Here is a 23,091-nt window from a genome sequence, read left to right as displayed (position 1 = left end):
GGATGACACCAAAATTGAGCTTTTTGGCCACAACTATAAACGTTACATTTGGAGAGGAGTCAACAAGGCCTATGATGAAAGGTACAGCAATCCACCTCCGTGAAACACGGAGGTGGATCGCTGAAGTTTTGGGGATGTGTGAGCTACAAAGGTGCAGAAAATTTGGTCAAAATTAAGGGCAAAAATACTGGAGGAACATTTGCATTCATCAGCCAGGAAGCTGCGCATGCTACGTACTTGGACATTCCAACATGACAATTATCCAAAACACAAGACCAAGTCGACCTGCCATTGGCTACAGCAGAATAAAGTGAAGGTTCTGGAGTGGCCATCTTAGTCTCCTGACCTCAATATCATTGAGCCACTCTGGGGAGATCTCAAAACCTGCAGTTCATGCAAGACAGCCCAAGAATTTACAGGAACTGGAGGCTTTTTGCCAAGAGGAATGGGCAGCTTTACCATCTGAGAAGATAAAGAGCCTTATCCACAAATACCACAAAAGACTTCAAACTGCCATTGATGTTAAAGGGGGCAATACACAGTACTAAGAACTGGGGTGTGTAAACTTTTGATCAGGGTAATTTGGGTAGTTTCTGTTGTTATTATGATTTAAAAAGAGTAAACACAGTTGATTGATAATAAATGGCTTCAGACAAACACTAACCATGAGTGAAAGAAAAGTTTTTGTGTTATCATTAATATTCTCTGAAAAATGGCCATGAAATCATAAATTCTGCCGGGGTATGTAAACTTATGAGCACAACTGTATATTTTATACAACACTACTACACTTAGATTGCGCCCTCTCCTCTCTCTCTATCTGTTCACTCAGAGCCACTTTAGTCTCTAAGGAGGTGCTGCATCAAGTGTCTGAGACCAGCAAAAAGTCACCCCGGATGTTTCAATTAAACTTATGGACTTTTTTTGCTGAACTCATTATATCATAGTTACATATAGTTACATAGTAGGTGAGGTTGAAAAAAGACACAAGTCCATTAAGTCCAACCTATGTGTGATTATGTGTCAGTATTACATTGTATATCCCTGTATGTTGTGGTCATTCAGGTGCTTATCTAATAGTTTCTTGAAGCTATCGATGCTCCCCGCTGAGACCACCGCCTGTGGAAGGGAATTCCACATCCTTGCCGCTCTTACAGTAGTTTAAGGTTTAAGGTTAAACCCCCATAGGACAGTGGTGGAGGCGTTGGAGGCAAACTCCTTTTTCCATAGAACCCCTACGGTTAAATTGATGATAAAAGTCTGGAACTCTATCAAGGCCATGAGGGGAATGGGAGGTATGATTAAGTGCAACCCCCTGTGGAATAATAGGAATTTACAAGAATTAAAAGCAATAGGGAAAATAAAAGCGTGGGAAATAAAAGGGATAGATAACCTAGCTCAGTTATATAATCAGAATACCTTAAAAACATTTTGCTCATTGAAGGAGGAATTTGATATTCCGGACCATTCATTTTATAATTTTCTACAAATTAAGCATGCTCTGAACATACAGTTTGGGGGTCAGGGGCCGACCTGGAATAATTCCCCCATATTTCAAAGTCTAGGTGATCCGGGTGGCTATAGTGGGTCCATAGCTGAAACGTATCCACACATATGTAAAAGTAATATAGAGACCCCAGAAAAACTTAAATGTAGAACCAAGAGGGAAGGGGACCTGGGTACAATATCGGATGAACGGTGGAGAGAGAAATTGCTGGGAGGGCACCAGGTTTCAGTTTCACCTGCCCAGAAGGTGTCGCATTTAATGTTATTACACAGGACATATTATACCCCCAAAAGGTTATTTGAATTTGGATGGAGGATAGATGCTAAATGCCCTAGATGTCAGGATACTGGGGATTTGATGCACATGATATGGAAATGCCCAAAATTATTCCGCTACTGGTCTGAGATACTGGAAACTTTAAATAAGATCCTCTCCTTAGAACTTAAAATGGATCCGAAATGATGTATTCTGGGAGTAGGGGGAAATATAGACAGAGGCAACTTTAAAATTAAAATAGTACGGAGATGTCTCTTCCAAGCAAGGAAGTTAGTAGCGCAGAGTAGGGATGAGCTTTGAGTTCGAGTCGAACTCATGTTCGACTCGAACATTGGCTGTTCGCAAGTTCGCCGAACAGCGAACAATTTGGGGTGTTCGCGGCAAATTCGAATGCCGCGGAACACCATTTAAAAGTCTATGGGAGAAATCAAAAGTGCTAATTTTAAAGTCTTATATGCAAGTTATTGTCATAAAAAGTGTTTGGGGACCTGGGTCCTGCCCCAGGGGACATGGATCAATGCAAAAAAAAGTTTTAAAAACGGCCGTTTTTTCAGGAGCAGTGATTTTAATAATGCTTAAAGTCAAACAATAAAAGTGTAATATCCCTTTAAATTTCGTAGCTGGGGGGTGTCTATAGTATGCCTGTAAAGGGGCGCATGTTTCTCGTGTTTAGAACAGTCTGACAGCAAAATGACATTTGGAAGGAAAAAACACATTTAAAACTACCCGCGGCTATTGCATTGCCGACACTACACATAGAAGTTGATTGATAAAAACGGCATGGGAATTCCCCACAGGGCAACCCCGAACCAAAATTTAAAAAAAAAATGACGTGGGAGTCCCCCTAAATTCCATACAAGGCCCTTCAGGTCCGGTATGGATATTAAGGGGAACCCCGGCCAAAATGTAAAAAAAAAAAATGACGTGGGGTTCCCCTAAATTCCATACCAGACCCTTCCAGTCTGGTATGGATTTTAAGGGGAACCCCGCGCCAAAAAAACCCCAAAAAAACGGCGTGGGGTCCCCCCAAAAATCCATACCAGACCCTTATCCGAGCACGCAACCTGGCAGGCCGCAGGAAAAAAAGGGGGGACTAGAGTGCGGCCCCCCCCTCCTGAACCGTACCAGGCCACATGCCCTCAACATTGGGAGGGTGCTTTGGGGTAGCCCCCAAAACACCTTGTCCCCAGGTTGATGAGGACAAGGGCCTCATCCCCACAACCCTGGCCGGTGGTTGTGGGGGTCTGCAGGCGGGGGGCTTATCGGAATCTGGAAGCCCCCTTTAACAAGGGGACCCAGTCAGACTGTTCTAAACACGGGAAACATGCGCCCCTTTACAGGCATACTATAGACACGCCCCAGCTACGAAATTTAAAGGGATATTACACTTTTATTGTTTGACTTTAAGCATTATTAAAATCACTGCTCCTGAAAAAACGGCCGTTTTTAAAACTTTTTTCTGCATTGATCCATGTCCCCTGGGGCAGGACCCGGGTCCCCAAACACTTTTTATGACAATAACTTGCATATAAGCCTTTAAAATTAGCACTTTTGATTATTCATGTTCGTGTCCCATAGACTTTAATGGTGTTCGTGTGTTCGAACAAACTTTTTTCCTGTTCGCATGTTCTGGTGCGAACCGAACAGGGGGGTGTTCGGCTCATCCCTAGCGCAGAGATGGCAGGCAAGGACACCCCCCCACAAAGGATGAGTGGATTAAAACTGTATCTGAAACAATGTGGAAGGAAAAAGTAGTATATACAAGGAGAAGGAACTTGAGGGAATTTAAAAGACTTTGGAGTCCTTGGTTAGAAGAAATGGGATACCTAATGTAAGGAGATGATAAGGGAAGTGGCCTTACGGTCGTAGAAGCTAACATAGGATGGAGATGTAAGGAGCTTGGAGGAGGTAGGGGGGGAGGGTATAGGTTAGGAGGGGGTGAGGTTAAAAGGAAAAATGGATAGAGGAAAAGGGTTTTTGTTCCTGGTTTCTTTCCCATGCTTCGTCCTTTCTGCTATACATGTTTTTCTTTTTTTATATACCGTATTTATCGGCGTATAACACGCACCGGCGTATAACATGCACCCCAAGTTTAGGAGGGAATTTTAAGGAAAAAAAACTTTTAGGAGGGAAATTTAAGGGAAAAAAACTTACATTTAAATGCCCATCATTGCAGCCTTCTCAGTGCAGTCTTGCCCCAGTGCAGCCATGTCAGTGCAGCCTTGTCAGTTCAGCCTTCCCCAGTGTCCATTGCAGCCTTATCCCAGTGCTCCCCTGCAATCCTGTGATCCCCTGCGATCCTGAGCTTCAAAATCGCCGACCGCGATTTGAAAATGGCGCCGCCGGCGCCGAATTACACAGAGCCGGTCCTCGGCTCTTCTCGGCGGCTCTCATTCCCTTTCGGCTCCACTCGTAGTCCCGCCCGGGATGGGCGTGACTGTGAGCGGAGCTATTCGAACCTAGCCGAGTACACTCGGCTAGGTTCGGGCGGCGCTCGAGTGAAGCCGAAAGAGGCCGAGAGTGTATTTCGGCGCCGGCGGCGCCATTTTCAAAACGCGGTCGGCGATTTTGAAGCTCAGGATCGCAGGGGATCGACGTATAACACGCACCCTCGATTTTCCCTTGATTTCAAGGCGAAAAAAGTGTGTGTTATACGCCGATAAATACGGTATATGTGGTATATTTAAAAACTTGGTATTTTACAATTTTGTATATTGTGATGAACTGAATAAAGATTATTTAAATCAAAAAAAAAAAAGGTTAAACCTCTTTTCTTCTAATTTTAATGAGTGGCCACGAGTCTTGTTAAACTCTCTTCTGCAAAAAAGTTTTATCCCTATTGTGGGGTCACTAGTATGGTATTTGTATATTGAAATCATATCCCCTCTCAAGCGTCTATTCTCCAGAGAGAATAAGTTCAGTGCTCGCAACCTTTCCTCATAACTAAGATCCTCCAGACCCTTTATTAGCTTTGTTGCCCTTCTTTGTACTCGCTCCATTTCCAGTACGTTCTTCCTGAGGACTGGTGCCCAGAACTGGACAGCATACTCTAGGTGCGGCCGGACCAGAGTCTTGTAGAGCGGGAGAATTATCGTTTTATCTCTGGAGTTGATTCCCTTTTTAATGCATGCCAATATTCTGTTTGCTTTGTTAGCAGCAGCTTGGCATTGCATGCCATTGCTGAGCCTATCATCTACTAGGACCCCCAGGTCCTTTTCCATCCTAGATTCCCCCAGAGGTTCTCCCCCCAGTGTATAGATTGCATTCATATTTTTGCCACCCAAATGCATTATTTTACATTTTTCTACATTGAACCTCATTTGCCATGTAGTCGCCCATCCCATTAATTTGTTCAGATCTTTTTCCAAGGTTTCCACATCCTGCGGAGAAGTTATTGCCCTGCTCAGCTTAGTATCGGCCACAAATACAGAGATTGGAGTGTTTATCCCATCCTCCAGGTCGTTTATGAACAAATTAAATAGGATTGGTCCCAGCACAGAACCCTGGGGAACCCCTATACCCACTCCTGACCATTCCGAGTACTCCCCATTTATCACCACCCTCTGAACTCGCCCTTGTAGCCAGTTTTCAATCCATGTACTCATCCTATGGTCCATGCCACGGACCTTATTTTGTACAGTAAATATTTATGGGGAACTGTGTCAAATGCTTTTGCAAAATCCAGATACACCACATCTACGGGCCTTCCTTTATCTAATGGCAGCTCACCTCTTCATAGAAGGTTAGTAGATTGGTTTGGCAAGAACGATTCTTCATGAATCCATGCTGATTACTGCTAATGAGACCGTTCCCATTACTAAAATCTTGTATATAGTCCCTTATCATCCTCTCCAAGAGTTTAAATACTACATCAGTATATACCTAACACTAATTGCCCCATATACCCCCCTCTCCTTTGAAGCATCGTGTGTGTTAATCACTAAGCCAAGCTAAGCTCTTTTTCTGCTGGGAGGGCGGGTCCCTCGTGGGTGACATCACTTGATGTGTACAATCTGATCTCCCTGGTCTGTTTTACAGGACAGCTATAGAATGGCATAAAGAAAGCTGCTTTTGCCTGACCTCACAAATGTGCTTCTGGAAGAATGGTCAAACATTTTCATAGACACACTCCTAAACCTTGTGGACAGCCTTCCCAGAAGAGATGAAGCTGTTATAGCTGCAAAGGGTGGGCCAACTCAATATTGAACCCTATGGACTAAGACTGGGATGCCATTAAATGTCATGTGTGTAAAGGCAGGTGTCCCAATACTTTTGGTAATATAGTGTATACGACTGAATGAAGGTAATGTGTGATTGTCCAATGATATTTGCTCACCATACATCTGGATAAGGAACCCATCACTCATCTTCCTCACAGTGTCAGATGTCGTCTTCACTTCACAGGTATATTTCCCAGAATCCTCCAGCTGAGATGACCGCACTCTGTATGTATCAGATACATTGTATCCCCGCACAGTCCGTCCATTTCTGTAGAAGGCAAAGTGCAGCTCTGTGCCGCCTCTGAGCAGATCCAGTCTGGTGTCACATGTCATCGTTATGTTATCTCCTTCTATTACCCTGGACGGGGTCACTTTTATTTCTGGAGGAGAGAAGAGCTCTGGAAGAGGAAAGGATGACAATGATAAATTGATGGATTTCATTTCTCATTGTTGGAGTATCCAGGAGTTGGCTCGTCCCACCATATTCCATCTATGACTCAAATATCACTTTCAGGTAGACTGATCTTAAATCACTTGCATTCCGGAAGATTTTACCCCCTTCATGACCAGACCATTTTTTAATATTTTTGATGCGCTACTTAAATTGACAATTGCACGGTCATCGCACTGCAACCGCACATCTCACTTGCGCTGCCATTCATTCACATCTGCTCGTTTCCGAACATGCAATAACCCGCACAGAAAAACCATGCTTTGCTGCGTGTTTGGGAACGCTCTGCAAACGTGCATCGCACTTTGGTCCCCATAATGGCACGCTAACCGCGTTTGGGGGATCATTAACAATTAGGCTGCATTCATAGTTACATAGTTTTATAATAGGTAAGTAAGGTTGAATAAAGACAATAGTCCATCCAGTTCAACCTGTGTAGGTGCACTTGTGTCAGTGTCTAGAATTATTTCCCATATCCCTGTATGTTGTGTTCATTAAGATGCACATCAAAGAGTCTTTTAAAAATATCCATACTCCCCGCTGCCACCACCCAGTGTGGAAGAGAGTTAAACATTCTTATCGCCCTGACAGTGAATAACCCCTATGCAGCTTAAAGAGGAGGTCCAGCCCCCCACAAAAAATTAAAAGTCAGCAGCTACAAATCCTGCAGCTGCTGACTTTTAGGCTACTTTCACACTGAGGCACTTTACAGGCACCTGCAAAGCGCCTCTCCTGTCACTCCAGTGTGAAAGCCCGAGTGCTTCCACACTGGAGCGGTGCGCTGGCAGGACGTTAAAAAAAGGTCCTGCAAGCAGCATCTTTGAGGAGGTGGAGGAGCGGTGTATACACCGCTCCTCCACCACTCCTGCCCATTGGAATGCATGTGCAGCGCTGTCGAAGAGCCTGCAAAACACTTCGGCAGCGGTGCCTTGTGGGCGCTATTAACCCCTTCTTCGGCCCGCTAGTGGGGGTTAAAAGTGCCCCGCTAGCAGACGATTAGCTCTGCTAAATCACCGATTTTAGCGGCACTTTACCTCTGATGCCCTCACCGCCTCAGTGTGAAAGTGGCCTTAATAATGAGGATAACCTGTTCAGGGAGCCCACAATTTTGGCATCCCAGCCGATCTTCGGGTGCAGCCGCCGCCATTTCTCTTAAGGGAACCCGGCAGTGAAACTGTCAGAAACCATGAATCAGACTGAGACAGAAGCACAGTTAAATCACACTTGTTTAATAATTATAAAAAAAAAGATAAAGAGAGTAAACGTAGTCAAAACATAGCCAGAGTTCAGGAACGGATAGTGAGACAAGCCAAAACGTCAGGGAGCCAGAGAGGAGCGTAGTAGCACAGCAAGCAGGATTTGGAGCCAGAAGGAATGTCAGCCAAGCAAGTCTTTAACAGGAACACAGGAGAGTGTCTCTAGAGATGTGGCCAAGGTGAAGGCAGAGATAATCTGGACTGGACGGCTTAAGTAGGCAGGACTGACGAGCAGGATCATCAACAGGTGCATGGCTGTGGAGAGGTAGGAGCTGGCAATTAGCCAACAGCTGAGCGCCAACCAGACAAACTAAAAAACAAACACCAGTGCTCCACCTTGCCAAACAAAAGACTAATATGCAGATATAAGGGATATTAGGGATGAGTGTGCTATAAAGCTCAGACAGTAAAGTAGCCAAAACCGTGTCAGGGAAAACCCACCGAGACAATAAGAACTAATGACAAAAAATGAATAAATGCAAAGCAAGACCAAAAAAACAAACATAATGAAACATAGATACCAATGATAAACCTATCACAGGTTTGTCAGCCCACCTGACTGCACCTTGATATTGCACTACAAGATGATCTACATACAGCATACAGCATATCTTGAATTATACAATCAGATCAGGGTCTGAGCAACCAGAATTCCCTTACTTGGTTATGCTGGGTTATATGTAATGCATTTATGTAATTTATAACATAATAAACATATAGTTTGTGAGGGGCATTGTTGCTAAACCTCAGACATGAAATGTGAACAAAGCATATCCATCTATAGTGTGTACTTGTCTCAGTCCAGAGCACAAAGTGTCATTTCTGTCTGCTGTCTCCTTCCTCTGCTATCAGCATAAGTCACTTCTGACAAGTTTTCCTGACACCAAGAGAAAAAGGTGACAGGGGAGGAGCTCCAGCTGATTGACAGCCTCAGCTCTGTTCCTGTATGCTGTGTGGAGGGGGGGTGTGTCCCTTCCCTCCAATCAGCTCTTAGAGCTCCCCTCACTGAGCTCTGCAGAGTGTAACATCAGCTCTCCACACCCGTTTTTCTGAACGCTTAGATAAGCTTTAAAAAACTCTGCACTTTGAACAGATGTAGAGAAGAGAACACTGTAGATAAACTGGTACAACTTATATAGGGGGATTTGGTTAATCTCTGTGTATCACCTGAGGCCACTCACTTCACTGGGGATATGGAAGGGTTTACATCCATTTTAAAAAAAGTTTGTGGCTTAAATCTATACCCTGGTCTAAGGCTAAGCATTACATTTGAGTTGAAGTGCTCGTTATACATTTAAAGCTCTTTAAACTGTTCAGATCCGCACTATAGCTGAATGATGGCTACAGCGCGCATCTGCTTTGCTGGGAGGCCATCTATTGACATCCTCCCCTTTCAAAGCTGGCCACTCCCCCCTGAAGAGACAATGAGACTCGGGTGATCACAGATCTGAGTAAGGAGCCGATCCCGGCCCCTTAGCACGTGATCAGCTGTCAGCCAATGACAGCTGATCATGTGATGTAAACAGAAGATCGGTAATCGTTTCTTTTTTCTTCTCACGCTGACAGCGTGAGAAGAAAAAAAGCCAATCGCCGGCTTCTGTTTCAAGGGACATCAGTCCCGAAGAGGAAGAGGTGAAGCTGCCTCATATGTGCCCACAAATACTGCCTGCAAGTGCCACCTGCCAGTGCCACAAATCAGTGCCCACAGTGCCCCAATTCTGTGCCCACAGTACTAAGTGCCAGCAATCAGTGCCATCTATCAGTGCCCAACAGTGGTGCCAATCAGTGCCTCATTAGTGCCACCTAGCAGTGCTGCGTATCAGTGTCACCTACCAGTGCCGATCAGTGCCCATCACTGCCACCCATCAGTGCCCATCAATGCCAGCTATCAGTGCCACCTATTAGTGCCCTTCAGTGCCATATATCAATGCCCTTCAGTGCCGCCCATCAGTGCCACCCATCAGTGCCATCCAACAGTGCCACCTATCAGTACCCACCAGTGCCACCTCATCAGTGCCCACCAGTGCCGCCTATTAGTGCCCATCAGTGCCTCCTTATCAGTGCCCATCAATGCAGCCTATCGGTGCCCATCAGTGCAGCCTATCAGTGCCCATCAGTGCAGCCTATTGGTGCCCATCAGTGCAGCCTCATCAGCACACATCAATGAAGGAGAAAAATTACCTGTTTGCAAAATTTATTAACAAAATATAAAATGGTTATGTATTTTTTTTTTTTTAATCGGTCTTTTTTATTTTTTTTAACAAAAGATAAAAAACCCAGAGGTGATCAAATACCACCTAAAGAAAGCTCTATTTGTTGGACAAAATGATAAAAACTTCATTTGGGTACAGCGTTGTATGGCTGCGCAATTGTCGTTCAAAGAGTGACAGCGCTAAAAGCTGAAAATTGGTCTGGGCAGGAGGGGGGTTTAGGTGTCCAGTAAGCAAGTGGTTAAACGAAACCCTCAAAATGTATTTATATATAAATGTCTCGCCAAGTCGCCATCCTCAGCTACTTACCTCTGTGTCTTTATCTGGAGCTGAAATGCAGCCAACAGCTGTTTGTTTCTTGCTGACAGCAGAAAATGTTGTCTCCGCCCCCATCCATCCAATAATAACATTGATCCCCATACTGAGCCCTTCATCCATCCCCAGATCCCCGTACTATCCCCAGGATGTGCCGTGTTATAGGGACTCACCTTTCACAGAGACCGAGACGTCATGTGAGAACTCACGGTACTCAGAACTATTACGAGATGATATTTGTTTAGAACATTTATAATGTCCGGCTATGTTTAGATCCACTTTCTGAATACTGAACTCAGAGTCCGGGAATTGTGATTTTATCTCTTCATTATTCTTGTAAAATCTTGTTTGGAAGCCACTAAAATCCTTATTATGATGACATCTCAGAGTCAGGGGGTCTCCTTCATAGATGGCAGATGGAGGTCTCTGCAGGAGGACATAACCTGGAAAAAATGTAAAAAAAAAGTGAGTACGGAGTGCAAAATATAAGGAAAATCGCAATATCTGAATAACAGCAGCCTGACTGATATAGAGAAATCCTCCAGATATCACAATTATGACAAAAATACAAATAATAGACCAGCTGGAGCTTCCTCCTATAGACTAAGAAAAGGGGTAATGATCCTGGTAGTCACGCTGGCACTACTAGTCCTTCTCACAATGGGGCAAACAGGACCGTGCAAGTATTCTGAACATTCTATGAAAAGGAAAGATAGGATTCCTTTGTAACATATTGTAGTGCGGGTCTATATTCAGAATTCATTTTAGTTATTGATTTATAAGAAACTTAGTAATAGTTTTATGTTGGTATATAAGTAGTCACTTCTATCTATATACAACATGCGTATTGCATGAGACATCTGTTTCATTATGCTATGGGAAGTTGGGAAACTTTGACCTTTTCTTTTCACCAGTTGTAGTAGTGTTTTCCCTGCCATATATAACTGGGAGGCCGGGGATTGAATTTGAGTTTTGATTCAGGACTGAAGAAGAGAAAGTCTGAATCAAGTTGACTGTCGCCTCCAGGTATTTCATTTCTAATGAGATTGTGACTCCCCTGGATTGAAGGCTGTATTTATCTGTATTTTATCATCTGTAATACATCTTTATTGAAGCTAAGTAAATCTCTTTTATTACTATACTACTTGTGTGTTGTTTTAATCATTGTACACGCATCTGAAGGGTAAATATAAATGAATGAATGTAACACAGAGTCTAACCCCTTGTTACACATAAGTGGAGCCGAGTGGAATGATGCCACAATTTGCTGCTCAAGTTTTCTCATGCAGACTGTGAAAAGTTTCTTTTCAGAAAAGAAGCCACCAGCATAGTTACAGTACATAGTTAGTTTGGTTGAACAAAAGACACAATCCATCTAGTTCAACCAACAAAAAAACAAAAAAAATATAGTCCCCTATACACAATCCTATACCCACAGTTGATCCAGAGGAGAGGATTTTCCCTGGATCAACTTTACCTATAAATGTCAGTACCCAGTTATATGATGTACATTTAGGAAAGAATCCAGACTTTTTTTAAAGCAATCTACTGAGCTGGATAGAACCACCTCTGGAGGGAGTCTATTCCACATTTTCACAGCTTTTACTGTGAAGAAACCTTTCCGTATTTGGGGATGAAATATTTTTTTCTCAGGATGTAAAGAGTGCCCCCTTGTCCTCTGTGATGACCTTAAAGTGAATAACTCAACACCAAGTTCACTATATGGACCACTTATATAATTATACATGGAGATCATATCCCCCTTATGTATTTTTACATGGTGATCATATCCCCCCTTACGTATTTATACATGGAGATCATATCCCCCCTTATGTATTTATACATGGAGATCATATCCCCCCTTAGGTATTTATACATGGTGATCATATCCCCCCAAATCCGATCGTGTGTACGAGGCTTTACAGTCAATACCCAGCCTAATAGATTCCTCCATCCACACAATCAAGATAGATTGAGGAATTCCTCCAAGATCATACAGATATCATATAATGGAATTATGGAGATGAGGAGATAACTCACGGTCTGTAACATTTAGAGTGACGGGATCACTGATATCACCGGTATTGATCCGGCACTGGTAATCTCCACTGTCCCGCTCTGCTGAAGGATTGATCTGAAGGATCTGAAGAATCTGTCCATTTATTGTTCTCTCATCTTTGTACCAGTGATAGGTCCGGGGTTCCTCTGGTACAGTAGACGTCACATTACATGTTAGAGTCACATCATCACCTTGTAGTACATTCCCCCAGTTGGGTGTGAAGGTCACCACCGGTCTGATGGCACCTCCTATAGAAGAGGAGATCACACGTAACCACATCAATAGCACAATGTTCAATAATGACATTTTGAAGATGAGAGATTCTGTTTGAAAAGCAAAAACATTCACTTTACACTCCAGAAAGACAACGAAAGCCATTAACATTCTATAAATAGAAGAAAAAAGAACTCAGCGGTGAAGTAAATTCTGGAGGATGATAAACACCACACTCACACATTGGGTCAGCAGGCATCCAACACACCCAGCAATGAGCTTTATTTACTAAAAGGAGAAGAGTATGTTCACTTTTAACCACTTCAGCTCTGGAAAGTTTTACCCCCTTCATGACCAGGCCATTTTCTGCTATTCGGCACTGCGCTACTTTAACTGGCAATTGCGCGTTTCATGCATCACTGTGCGCACATTACATTTTTTATCATTTTTTTTTCACACAAATGGAGCTTTTGATGGTATTTGATTTGTATTTTTTTTTTGTTTGTTTTTTTTAAAGTTTTGAAAAAAGATTTTGAAAAAAAATATTTTCTACTTTCTGTCATAATAAATATAAATAAAAATCAAATTTCATCAAACATTTAGGCCAAAATGTATTCTGCTACATGTCTTTGATAAACAAAAATCCCAATAAGTGTATATTGATTGGTTTGTGTGAAAGTTATAGAGTCCACAAACGATGAGATATATATTTGAAAATTGTTCAGTCCTGATATACTGACGGCCGATCTCATTTCTTGAGACCCTAAAATGTCAGGACAGTACAGATCACCCCCCAAATTACCCCTTTTGGAAAGTAGACAGTCCGAGGCATTTAGTAGGAGGCATGGTGTGAGCTTTATGATGTTGTAATTTTTTGTCACAATTTTTACAAAAATGAAGAAACTGAATATACTGTATATACAGTGGTAATGCTGCCTTCTGTCTCCATGCCGTCTTGTGTAACCAAAAAGAAGCAGGAAATGTTGTTCTTTGACTTCTGGGAGAATTCAGCTGTTCCAACGTGTCAAAGTGTCTTCATGTGAATATGTCTGTGTCATCTCTCCTAGTGGGTGTGTGTGTGTCTGTCTGACCTTCAATATCGAAGGGTTGGCTTTATATGTTACATGTGAACGTCATAACCTCACAAAAACTTAGAACCTTGTATGGCACACATTCATTTCTACTAACTTCAGCAATATGCTATACAAAAGAAGATACTAACTCAGAGAGTCATATATAGAGTTTGATTGACAATCCCACATGTAACACTTGTAGAAATGTGCGGATCATGTAATGTCATATAACCAAATATCTACTAATATTTACACATATTACCAACTTTAACTACATTAAGGAACTATATACTAATACTTATTAATATGACTGAGACTACACTAAACTAACTTAACGGGATATAAACAAATATGAATTATTCCTCTAACTACATAAATACAGGTCTATTCTGGACCTCCCTTGACATTCTATATCAGATACCTTATATGTCATTTTCAAACTAACTACATACACCAGATACTTCTAGCAATATTCAGCTTTAGATGAGGATCTATTTTACTGAACATTTGATCAAGGTTATTCACACATACTATATTTATTATGACTAATCATAAAACCAAAAATGTTTTGCAAGCTTGTCACATATATATTATAACACCTATAAGTGCTGAATTATGAATTTGGAATAATATTCTAACAATCCCCTCTGAATTATGATTAATCATATAAAATTATTATTAATACATTCAAATATCATTCATATCACATATACACATCCTTGTATCAAATGATCGGACACAATATTCCTCAGAACTGAAGCAGCTAGAAATAACTCTCCCTCTAAATGATTTTCTCTTTACTTTTAACTCCTGATAGATCTATCTACTCAACTTCTTAAAAAATGGTATAGATTTTAAAAATATATAACATAATAACTAATATCAATAATTAATAATTAAAATAAGTAAAGGATGTAACAATATATTTCCATATTTGTGTCCAAATAATAGTTTAGGTCTTTGGAAATATACTTTACACTCTAAAACTTGTCATAACTTTCCATTGTTCTTTTAAGAGTGAAATGTTTCTTAAGTTATGAACAAAAGTTGTTCTATTAACTAGAATGATTGTACAGTTGTAACCTAAAAATATTCAATATATGAATAAGAAAAAATAAATAAAAATAATAATGATAATCCTAACTTAATATGAACATTAATATCAGATTATTGGATAATCAAAAAATGTACTGTATATGTGGACAAATGTTTCAGCCCTAAATGATTTATCTATAATAAATAGATAAAGTTTCTTCTGATTCATTTTTTTCTTCATGATATAAAACTTTTTTCTTCAAGTTGTGTTAGGTTAGAAAAACCTTGTTGAATAAGATATAGGGATGGGCTTTATGTTCGGGTGGAACACGAGTTCGACTCGAACATTGGCTGTTTGCCAGTTCGTGAACAATTTAGGATGTTCGTGGCAAATTCGAAAGCTGAAGAACACCCTTTAAAAGTCTATGGGAGAAATCAAAAGTGCTAATTTTAAAGGCGTTTTTTCGGGAGCAGCGATTTTAATAAAGCTTAAAGTGAAACAATAAAAGTGAAATGTTCCTTTTCATTTTGTACCTGGGGGTTATCTATAGTATGCCTGTAAAGTGGCGCTTTTTTCCGTGTTTAGAATAGTCTGACAGCAAAATGACATTTCTAAAGGGAAAAAAAGTCATGAAGTAATAGCGGTGTCGACTATAGTGAATTGTCTATGGGAGAAATCAAAAGTGCTAATTTTCAGGGTTAATATGCAAGTTATTGTCATAAAAAGTGTTTGGGGACCTGGGTCCTGCCCCAGGGGACATGTATCAATGCAAAGAAAAGTTTTAAAAACGGGAGCAGTAATTTTAATAATGTTTAAAGTGAAACAATAAAAGTGTAATATTCCTTTAAATTTCGTACCTGGGGGGTGTCTATAGTATGCCTGTAAAGGGGCGCATGTTTCCTGTGTTTAGAACAGTCTGACAGCAAAATGACATTTGTAAAGGAAAAAAGTCATTTAAAACTACTCGCGGCTATAATGAATTGTCGGTCCGACAATACACATAAAAGTTCATTGATAAAAACAGCATGGGATTTCCTCACAGGGAGCCCCGAACCAAAATAAAAAAAAAATGTGTGGGGTCCCCCTAAATTCCATACCAGGCCCTTCAGGTCAGGTATTGATATTAAGGGGAACCCTGCGCCAAAATTTTTTAAAAAATGGCATGGGGGTCCCCCTCAAAATCCATACCAGACCCTTATCTGAGCACGCAACCTGGCAGGCTGCAGGAAAAGAGAGAGGGGGGACGAGAGAGCGCCCCCCCTCCTGAACCATATCAGGAGGTCCCCCTCAAAATCCATACCAGACCCTTATCCGAGCACGCAACCAGGCAGGCTGCAGGAAAAGAGGGGGGACGAGAGAACACCCCCCCTCCTGAACCATACCAGGCCCCATGCCCTCAACATTGGGAGGGTGCTTTGGGGTAGCCCCCCAAAACACCTTGTCCCCATGTTGATGGGGAGAAGGGCCTCATCCCCACAACCCTTGCCCGGTGGTTGTGGGGGTCTGCGGGCGGGGGGCTTATCGGAATCTGGAAGCCCCCTTTAACAAGGGGACCCCCAGATCCTGGCCCCCCGTGCTAATTAGTAATGGGGTACAAATGTACCCCTGCTATTTCACAAACAAGTGTCAAAAAGGTTAAAAAACACAAGAGACGGTTTGTGACGAGTCCTTTATTAATTTCTTCTTCTTTTCGCTTCTTTTTCCATCTTCTTTCTTCTGGTCTTTCTTCGGTGTTTTCTTCTTCCTCCATCTTCTTCTTCTCCACCTTCTTCTTCTCCATCTTCTTCTTCCTCTGCTCTTCTCGTCCCGCATCTTCCTCCGGCTTCTTCTCCGCTCCATCCGCACGATCCACCTCAGTGGGACGCTTCGGTTCTTCTGACACCTCTTATATAACAGAGGGCGGGGCCACCCGGTGACCTCGCCCTCCTCTGATGCACAGGGACTTCCCTATGCCCATAGGGAAGTCCCCGTAAAGTCCCCGTGCGTCAGAGGAGGGCGGGGTCACCGGGTGGCCCCGCCCTCCGTTATATAAGAAGTGTCAGAAGAACCGAAGCGTCACACAGCGGAAGACTCACACTGAGGCAGGTTGTGCGGATGGAGCAGAGAAGAAGCCGGAGGAAGATGCGGGACGAGAAGAGCAGAGAAAGAAGAAGATGGAGAAGAAGAAGATGGAGGAAGAAGAAGAACACGGAAGAAAGACCAGAAGAAAGAAGATGGAAGAAGAAGCGGAAAGAAGAAGAAATTAATAAAGGACTTGTCACAAACCGTCTCTTGTGTTTTTTAACCTTTTTGACATTTTTTTGTGAAATGTACATTTGTACCCCATTACCAATTCACACCGGGGGCGGGATCTGGGGGTCCCCTTGTTAAAGGGGGCTTCCAGATTCCGATAAGCCCCCCGCCCACAGACCCCCACAACCACCGGGCAACGTTGTGGGGATGAGGCCCTTCTCCCCATCAACATGGGGACAAGGTGCTTTGGGGGGCTACCCCAAAGCACCCTCCCAATGTTGAGGGCATGTGGCCTGGTATGGTTCAGGAGGGGGTGCGCTCTCTTACCCCCCCTTTTTTTGTGCGGCCTGCCAGGTTGCGTGCTCGGAAAAGGGTCTGGTATGGATTTTCGGGGGGACCCCATGCCATTTTTTTAAATTTTGGCACGGGGTTCCCCTTAGAATCCATACCAGACCTGAAGGGTCTGGTATAGAATTTAGGGGGACCCCATGACATTTTTTTTTTTAATTTTGGCACGGGGTTCCCCTTAATATCCATACTAGACCTGAAGGGCCTGGTATGGAATTTAGGGGGACCCCACACATTTTTTTTATAATCTTGGTTCAGGGTTCCCCTGTGGGGAAATTCCATGCCGTTTTTATCAATGAACTTTTATGTGTATTGTTGGACCGACAATTCATTATAGCAGCGAGTAATTTTAAATTACTTTTTTTCCTTTAGAAATGACTTTTTGCTGTCAGACTGTTCTAAATACGGGAAACATGCGCCCCTTTACAGACATACTATAGACACCCCCTCAGGTACGAAATTTAAAGGAATATTACACTTTTATTGTTTCACTTTAAGCATTATTAAAATCACTGCTCCTGAAAAAACGGCCATTTTTAAAACTTTTTTTTGCACTGATACATGTCCCCTGGGGCAGGACTCGGGTCCCCAAACACTTTTTATGACAATAACTTGCATATTAAGCCTTAAAATTAGCACTTTTGATTTCTCCCATAGACAATTCACTATAGTCAACACCGCTATTACTTCATTACTTTTTTTTCTCTTTAGAAATGTTATTTTGCTGTCAGACTATTCCAAACACTGGAAAAAAGCGCCACTTTACAGGCATACTATAGACACCACCCAGGTATGAAATTTAATGGAATATTTCACTTTTATTGTTTCACTTTAAGCTTTAATATAATCACTGCTCTCGAAAAAACAGCAGTTTTTAAAACTTTTTTTTGCATTGATCCATGTCCCCTGGGGCAGGACCCGGGTCCCCAAACAGTTTTTATGACAATAACTTGCATATAAGCCTTTAAAATGAGCACTTTTGATTATTCATGTTCGTGTCCCATAAACTTTAACGGTATTCGCGTGTTCGAACAAATTTTTTGCCTGTTCGCATGTCCTGGATGCGAACCGAACCGGTTCGGCTCATCCATAATAAGATAAAACAGTCATACATATGAAGTATAAATCTTTTGTCCAATATGCTTCCCAAAAGGATCTCTTCTTTGCTCTTTATAGGAGCTTGGTATCTTCCATATTTATTTTATTTTAGATGCCATTTCTGTAAAAGAGATGTAGTATCATTACTTAGGCATAAAATGTTTACATTAATTCTTGTACCTTTTTTTTTCAACAAATGTTTAAACATTATGGGACAATAGCTTTGTAAATTTGTTAAACTATATGTGAAATAATACTATCTTATATTTTCCTTCAAAGAGAACTTCTGTATGACAATGTACTGTCCTTATCTTGTCTAAGATGGCCTAAACTATAAAACATATGTACTGTGAAGTTTAGGTATGACAGGACACAACATCCTTTTGGTCGTGATATAAATCCTTGTTTTCACAAACAAAGAAAGGTTTTGTATCACCCCAGAAATGACAATGGGCTATGCCTTTGTTCTCATCTCTAAAAGATTAGAAATATGTGTAACTGTATTCTGTGTGGAAGCTCTTATTCTAGTATAATGCCCCGTACACATGATAGGATTTTCCTACAGAAAATGTTCGATGGGACCTTGTTATTGGAAATTCCGACCGTGTGTAGGCTCCGTCACACATTTTCCATAGGAATTTCCGTCACACAAAATTTGAGATCTGGATCTCAAATTTTCCAACAACAAAATCCGTTGTCGGAAATTACGATCGTGTGTACACAATTCCGACGCACAAAGTTCCACACATGCTCAGAATCAAGCAGAAGAGCCGCACTGGCTATTGAACTTCATTTTTCTCGGCTTGTTGTATGTGTTGTACGTTACCGCATTCTTGACGTTTGGAATTTCCGACAAGATTTGTGTGACCGTGTGTATGCAAGACAAGTTTGAGCCAACATCCGTCGGAAAAAAAACATGGATTTTGTTGTCGGAAAATCCTATCGTGTGTACAGGGCATTAGACTGTTCTGCAGTAACAAGTACTGGTTCAATGTCCTTCTCAGTTCTTATGCTGGAAACCTGAAATAAAGACTTCTCAGATACAGCTGTATAAACATGTGCTGGTGTACTTTCCTGAAGATACCTTTCTTTTACATCTTCTGAATGTGTTTGGATGATAAAGCTCTGAATCATAGAGGATATGTTTTCTGACTTTCTCTGAAACGATCTTTCTCAAAAATACCTTTTAGTGAGCAGTCAGGTGTCTGTACAATAATTTTGTTTGATTTCACTATGCTCTCTGTAGCTTTAATTGCATAGTAAACACTTAGCAGTTGCTTTACACCTGACTCAGAAGTTTTTTCCAAAAATGATAAAACTCTGGAGAAATAGGCAATTCTTTTCTCCTTACCTTTTTGTAATTGAACAACGTTACTGAGATGGCATTCTCAGATACATGAGTTTTCAAAACAAGAGATGCTTCAGAACAAACATCTATTGTATTTAATGATGGAGCATTCTGCAAATCTTTTTTCAACACTTCAAGGGCATTTTTCTCATTTGGACCCCATTGGTCAACTATATTACTTTTATTCCTCAAAAGATTATATAGTGGATTTACTTTTTCTGCAAAACTGTGTACAAACTCTTTGCAATGATTTATTTAATGCAGAAAATGATGCAATGCCTTATGAGTTGTTGGAGTTGGGATTGCACTGATATCTCTAACTGTTTCTTGCAACAATTGTCTCTTTCCTTGACTAATTTACATGTGAAGGTATTTCACTTGACTTTTCATCAGCTGAACTTTCACTGTGTTTAATTTTAGACCTTCAGCTTGCAACATCATAAACAACTCAGACAAAAGAGCCATATGTTCATCGATATTCTGAGTACTCAGAAAAATCGTATTCCACATGCTGACAAATGCAGTTTGGCCTAGAAAATTTTGAAAGAATTTTTGCTATAGTTTCATGAACTACACCATCACCAATACCTAGGCCAGGTATTAATCGAGTGAACGTATAAGTCTCTTCTCTGAATGTGAACACAAGTTTGTATTGACAACTTTTAGTTACAGGGATGGAAAAATTGATGATTAGCAATTTCTAGTACAGAGAACACTTTGTACTCAGCATTCAAATTTAACTTAGTGTTAGATTTATCAGGAAGAACTGGGATATTTGTGATATGTTTATTCAATGTCCTTAAGTCAACTAATAAAGAATATGAATTATCAGCTTTTTTGACAAGCCAAATAAAGTTATTTACCACTGATTTAGCTTTCTGTACAATTCTAAGTTGTACAAACTCTTGAAACATGGCAGAAAGTGGACCAATTGATTCTAGTGGTAACTCATACTGATTAACCACTTGCCGACCGCCGCACAACGATGTACGTCGACAGAGCGGCACGGGCAGGCAAAAGGACTTACAGGTACGTCCTTGCCTGCCCGCGGGTGGGGGGTCCGATCGGACCCCCCCCGGTGCCTGCGGCGGTCGGCAAATCTCCCCCGGCGATCGGTGGTGAGGGGGAGGCCATCCATTCGTGGCCCCCCCCTCGCGATCGCTCCCAGCCAATGGGATCATTTCCCTGCCTCTGTATTGTACACAGAGGCAGAGGAAATGATGTCATCTCTCCTCGGCTCAGTAATTTCCGTTCCGGCCCGAGGAGAGAAGACAGGTATGTGAGTGCACCAACACACACACACACAGTAGAACATGCCAGGCACACAAAACACCCCGATCCCCCCCCCCCGATCGCCCCCCGATCCCCCCCCCAATCACCCCCCCCTGTCACAAACTGACACCAAGCAGGTTTTTTTTTTTTTTTTTTTTCTGATTACTGTATTGGTGTCAGTTTGTGACAGTTACAGTGTTAGGGCAGTGAGTGTTAGGCCCCCTTTAGGTCTAGGGTACCCCCCTAACCCCCCCTAATAAAGTTTTAACCCCTTGATCACCCCCCGTCACCAGTGTCGCTAAGCGATCATTTTTCTGATCGCTGTATTAGTGTCGCTGGTGACGCTAGTTAGGGACGTAAATATTTAGGTTCGCCGTCAGCGTTTTATAGCGACATGGACCCCCATATACTATCTAATAAATGTTTTAACCCCTTGATTACCCCCAAGTTAACCCTTTCACCACTGATCAGCGTATAACCGTTACGGGTGACGCTGGTTAGTTTGTTTATTTTTTATAGTGTCAGGGCACCCGCCGTTTATTACCGAATAAAGGTTTAGCCCCCTGATTGCCCGGCGGTGATATGCGTCGCCCCAGGCAGCGTCAGATTAGCGCCAGTACCGCTAACACCCACGCACGCAGCATACGCCTCCCTTAGTGGTATAGTATCTGAACGCGTCAATATCTGATCCGTTCAGATCTATACTAGCGTCCCCAGCAGTTTAGGGTTCCCAAAAACGCAGTGTTAGCGGGATCAGCCCAGATACCTGCTAGCACCAGCGCTTTGCCCCTCCGCCCGGCCCAGCCCAGCCCACCCAAGTGCAGTATCGATCGATCACTGTCACTTACAAAACACTAAACGCATAACTGCAGCGTTCGCAGAGTCAGGCCTGATCCCTGCGATCGCTAACAGTTTTTTTGGTAGCGTTTTGGTGAACTGGCAAGCATCAGCCGCAGGCAGCGTCAGGTTAGCGCCGGTCGCGCTAACACCCACGCACGCACCGTACACCTCCCTTAGTGGTATAGTATCTGAACTGATCAATATCTGATCCGATCAGATCTATACTGGCGTCCCCAGCAGTTTAGGGTTCCCAAAAACGCAGTGTTAGTGGGATCAGCCCAGATACCTGCTAGCACCTGCGTTTTGCCCCTCCGCCCGGCCCAGCCCAGCCCACCCAAGTACAGTATCGATCGATCACTGTCACTTACAAAACACTAAACGCATAACTGCAGCGTTCGCAGAGTCAGGCCTGATCCCTGCAATCGCTAACAGTTTTTTTGGTAGCGTTTTGGTGAACTGGCAAGCGCCAGCGGCCTAGTACACCCCGGTCATAGTCAAACCAGCACTGCAGTAACACTTGGTGACGTGGCAAGTCCCATAAGTGCAGTTCAAGCTGGTGAGGTGGCAAGCACAAATAGTGTCCCGCTGCCACCAAAAAGACAAACACAGGCCCGTCGTGCCCATAATGCCCTTCCTGCTGCATTCGCCAATCCTACTAATTGGGAACCCACCACTTCTGCAGCGCCCGTACTTCCCCCATTCACATCCCCAACCAAATGCAGTCGGCTGCATGAGAGGCATTTTTATGTCCTCCCGAGTACCCCTACCCAACGAACCCCCCAAAAAAGATGTTGTGTCTGCAGCAAACGCGGATATAGGTGTGACACCCGCTATTATTGTCCATCCTGTCCTGACAATCCTGGTCTTTGCATTGGTGAATGTTTTGAACGCTACCATTCACTAGTTCAGTATTAGCGTAGGGTACAGCATTGCACAGACTAGGACACACTTTCACAGGGTCTCCCAAGATGCCATCGCATTTTGAGAGACCCGAACCTGGAACCGGTTACAGTTATAAAAGTTACAGTTACAAAAAAAGTGTAAAAAAAAAAAAAAAAAAACCACAAACAAAAATATAAAATAAAAAATAATAGTTGTCGTTTTAGTGTTCTCTCTCTATTCTCTCTCTCTCTATTCTCTCTATTGTTCTGCTCTTTTTTACTGTATTCTATTCTGCAATGTTTTATTGTTATTATGTTTTATCATGTTTGCTTTTCAGGTATGCAATTTTTTATACTTTACCGTTTACTGTGCTTTATTGTTAACCATTTTTTTGTCTTCAGGTACACCATTCACGACTTTGAGTGGTTATACCAGAATGATGCTTGCAGGTTTAG

The 23,091-nt window shown here is 42.3% G+C and overlaps 2 protein-coding genes across 2 annotated transcripts in view; both read right to left on the bottom strand.

The window, feature by feature from the left end:
- LOC141116684 (uncharacterized) overlaps positions 1 to 23,091 on the bottom strand; it is a 218,410-nt gene that overhangs the window by 128,999 nt on the left and 66,320 nt on the right. The gene's annotated exons all lie outside the window — the stretch shown is intronic.
- LOC141116905 (high affinity immunoglobulin gamma Fc receptor I-like) overlaps positions 1 to 23,091 on the bottom strand; it is a 55,069-nt gene that overhangs the window by 4,143 nt on the left and 27,835 nt on the right. Inside the window, exons 3-5 of the mRNA XM_073609400.1 lie at positions 12,276 to 12,542; positions 10,409 to 10,678; positions 6,120 to 6,401 (exon numbers count right to left, since the gene is read on the bottom strand). Of these exons, the coding sequence (XP_073465501.1) occupies positions 6,120 to 6,401; positions 10,409 to 10,678; positions 12,276 to 12,542 (819 nt within the window). The remainder of the gene's footprint in view (positions 1 to 6,119; positions 6,402 to 10,408; positions 10,679 to 12,275; positions 12,543 to 23,091) is intronic.

Source organism: Aquarana catesbeiana, linkage group LG13 (assembly GCF_042186555.1).
Source record: "Aquarana catesbeiana isolate 2022-GZ linkage group LG13, ASM4218655v1, whole genome shotgun sequence".
Classification (NCBI taxonomy): Eukaryota; Metazoa; Chordata; class Amphibia; order Anura; family Ranidae; genus Aquarana; species Aquarana catesbeiana.
This window is presented reverse-complemented; position numbering and strand designations above follow the sequence as displayed.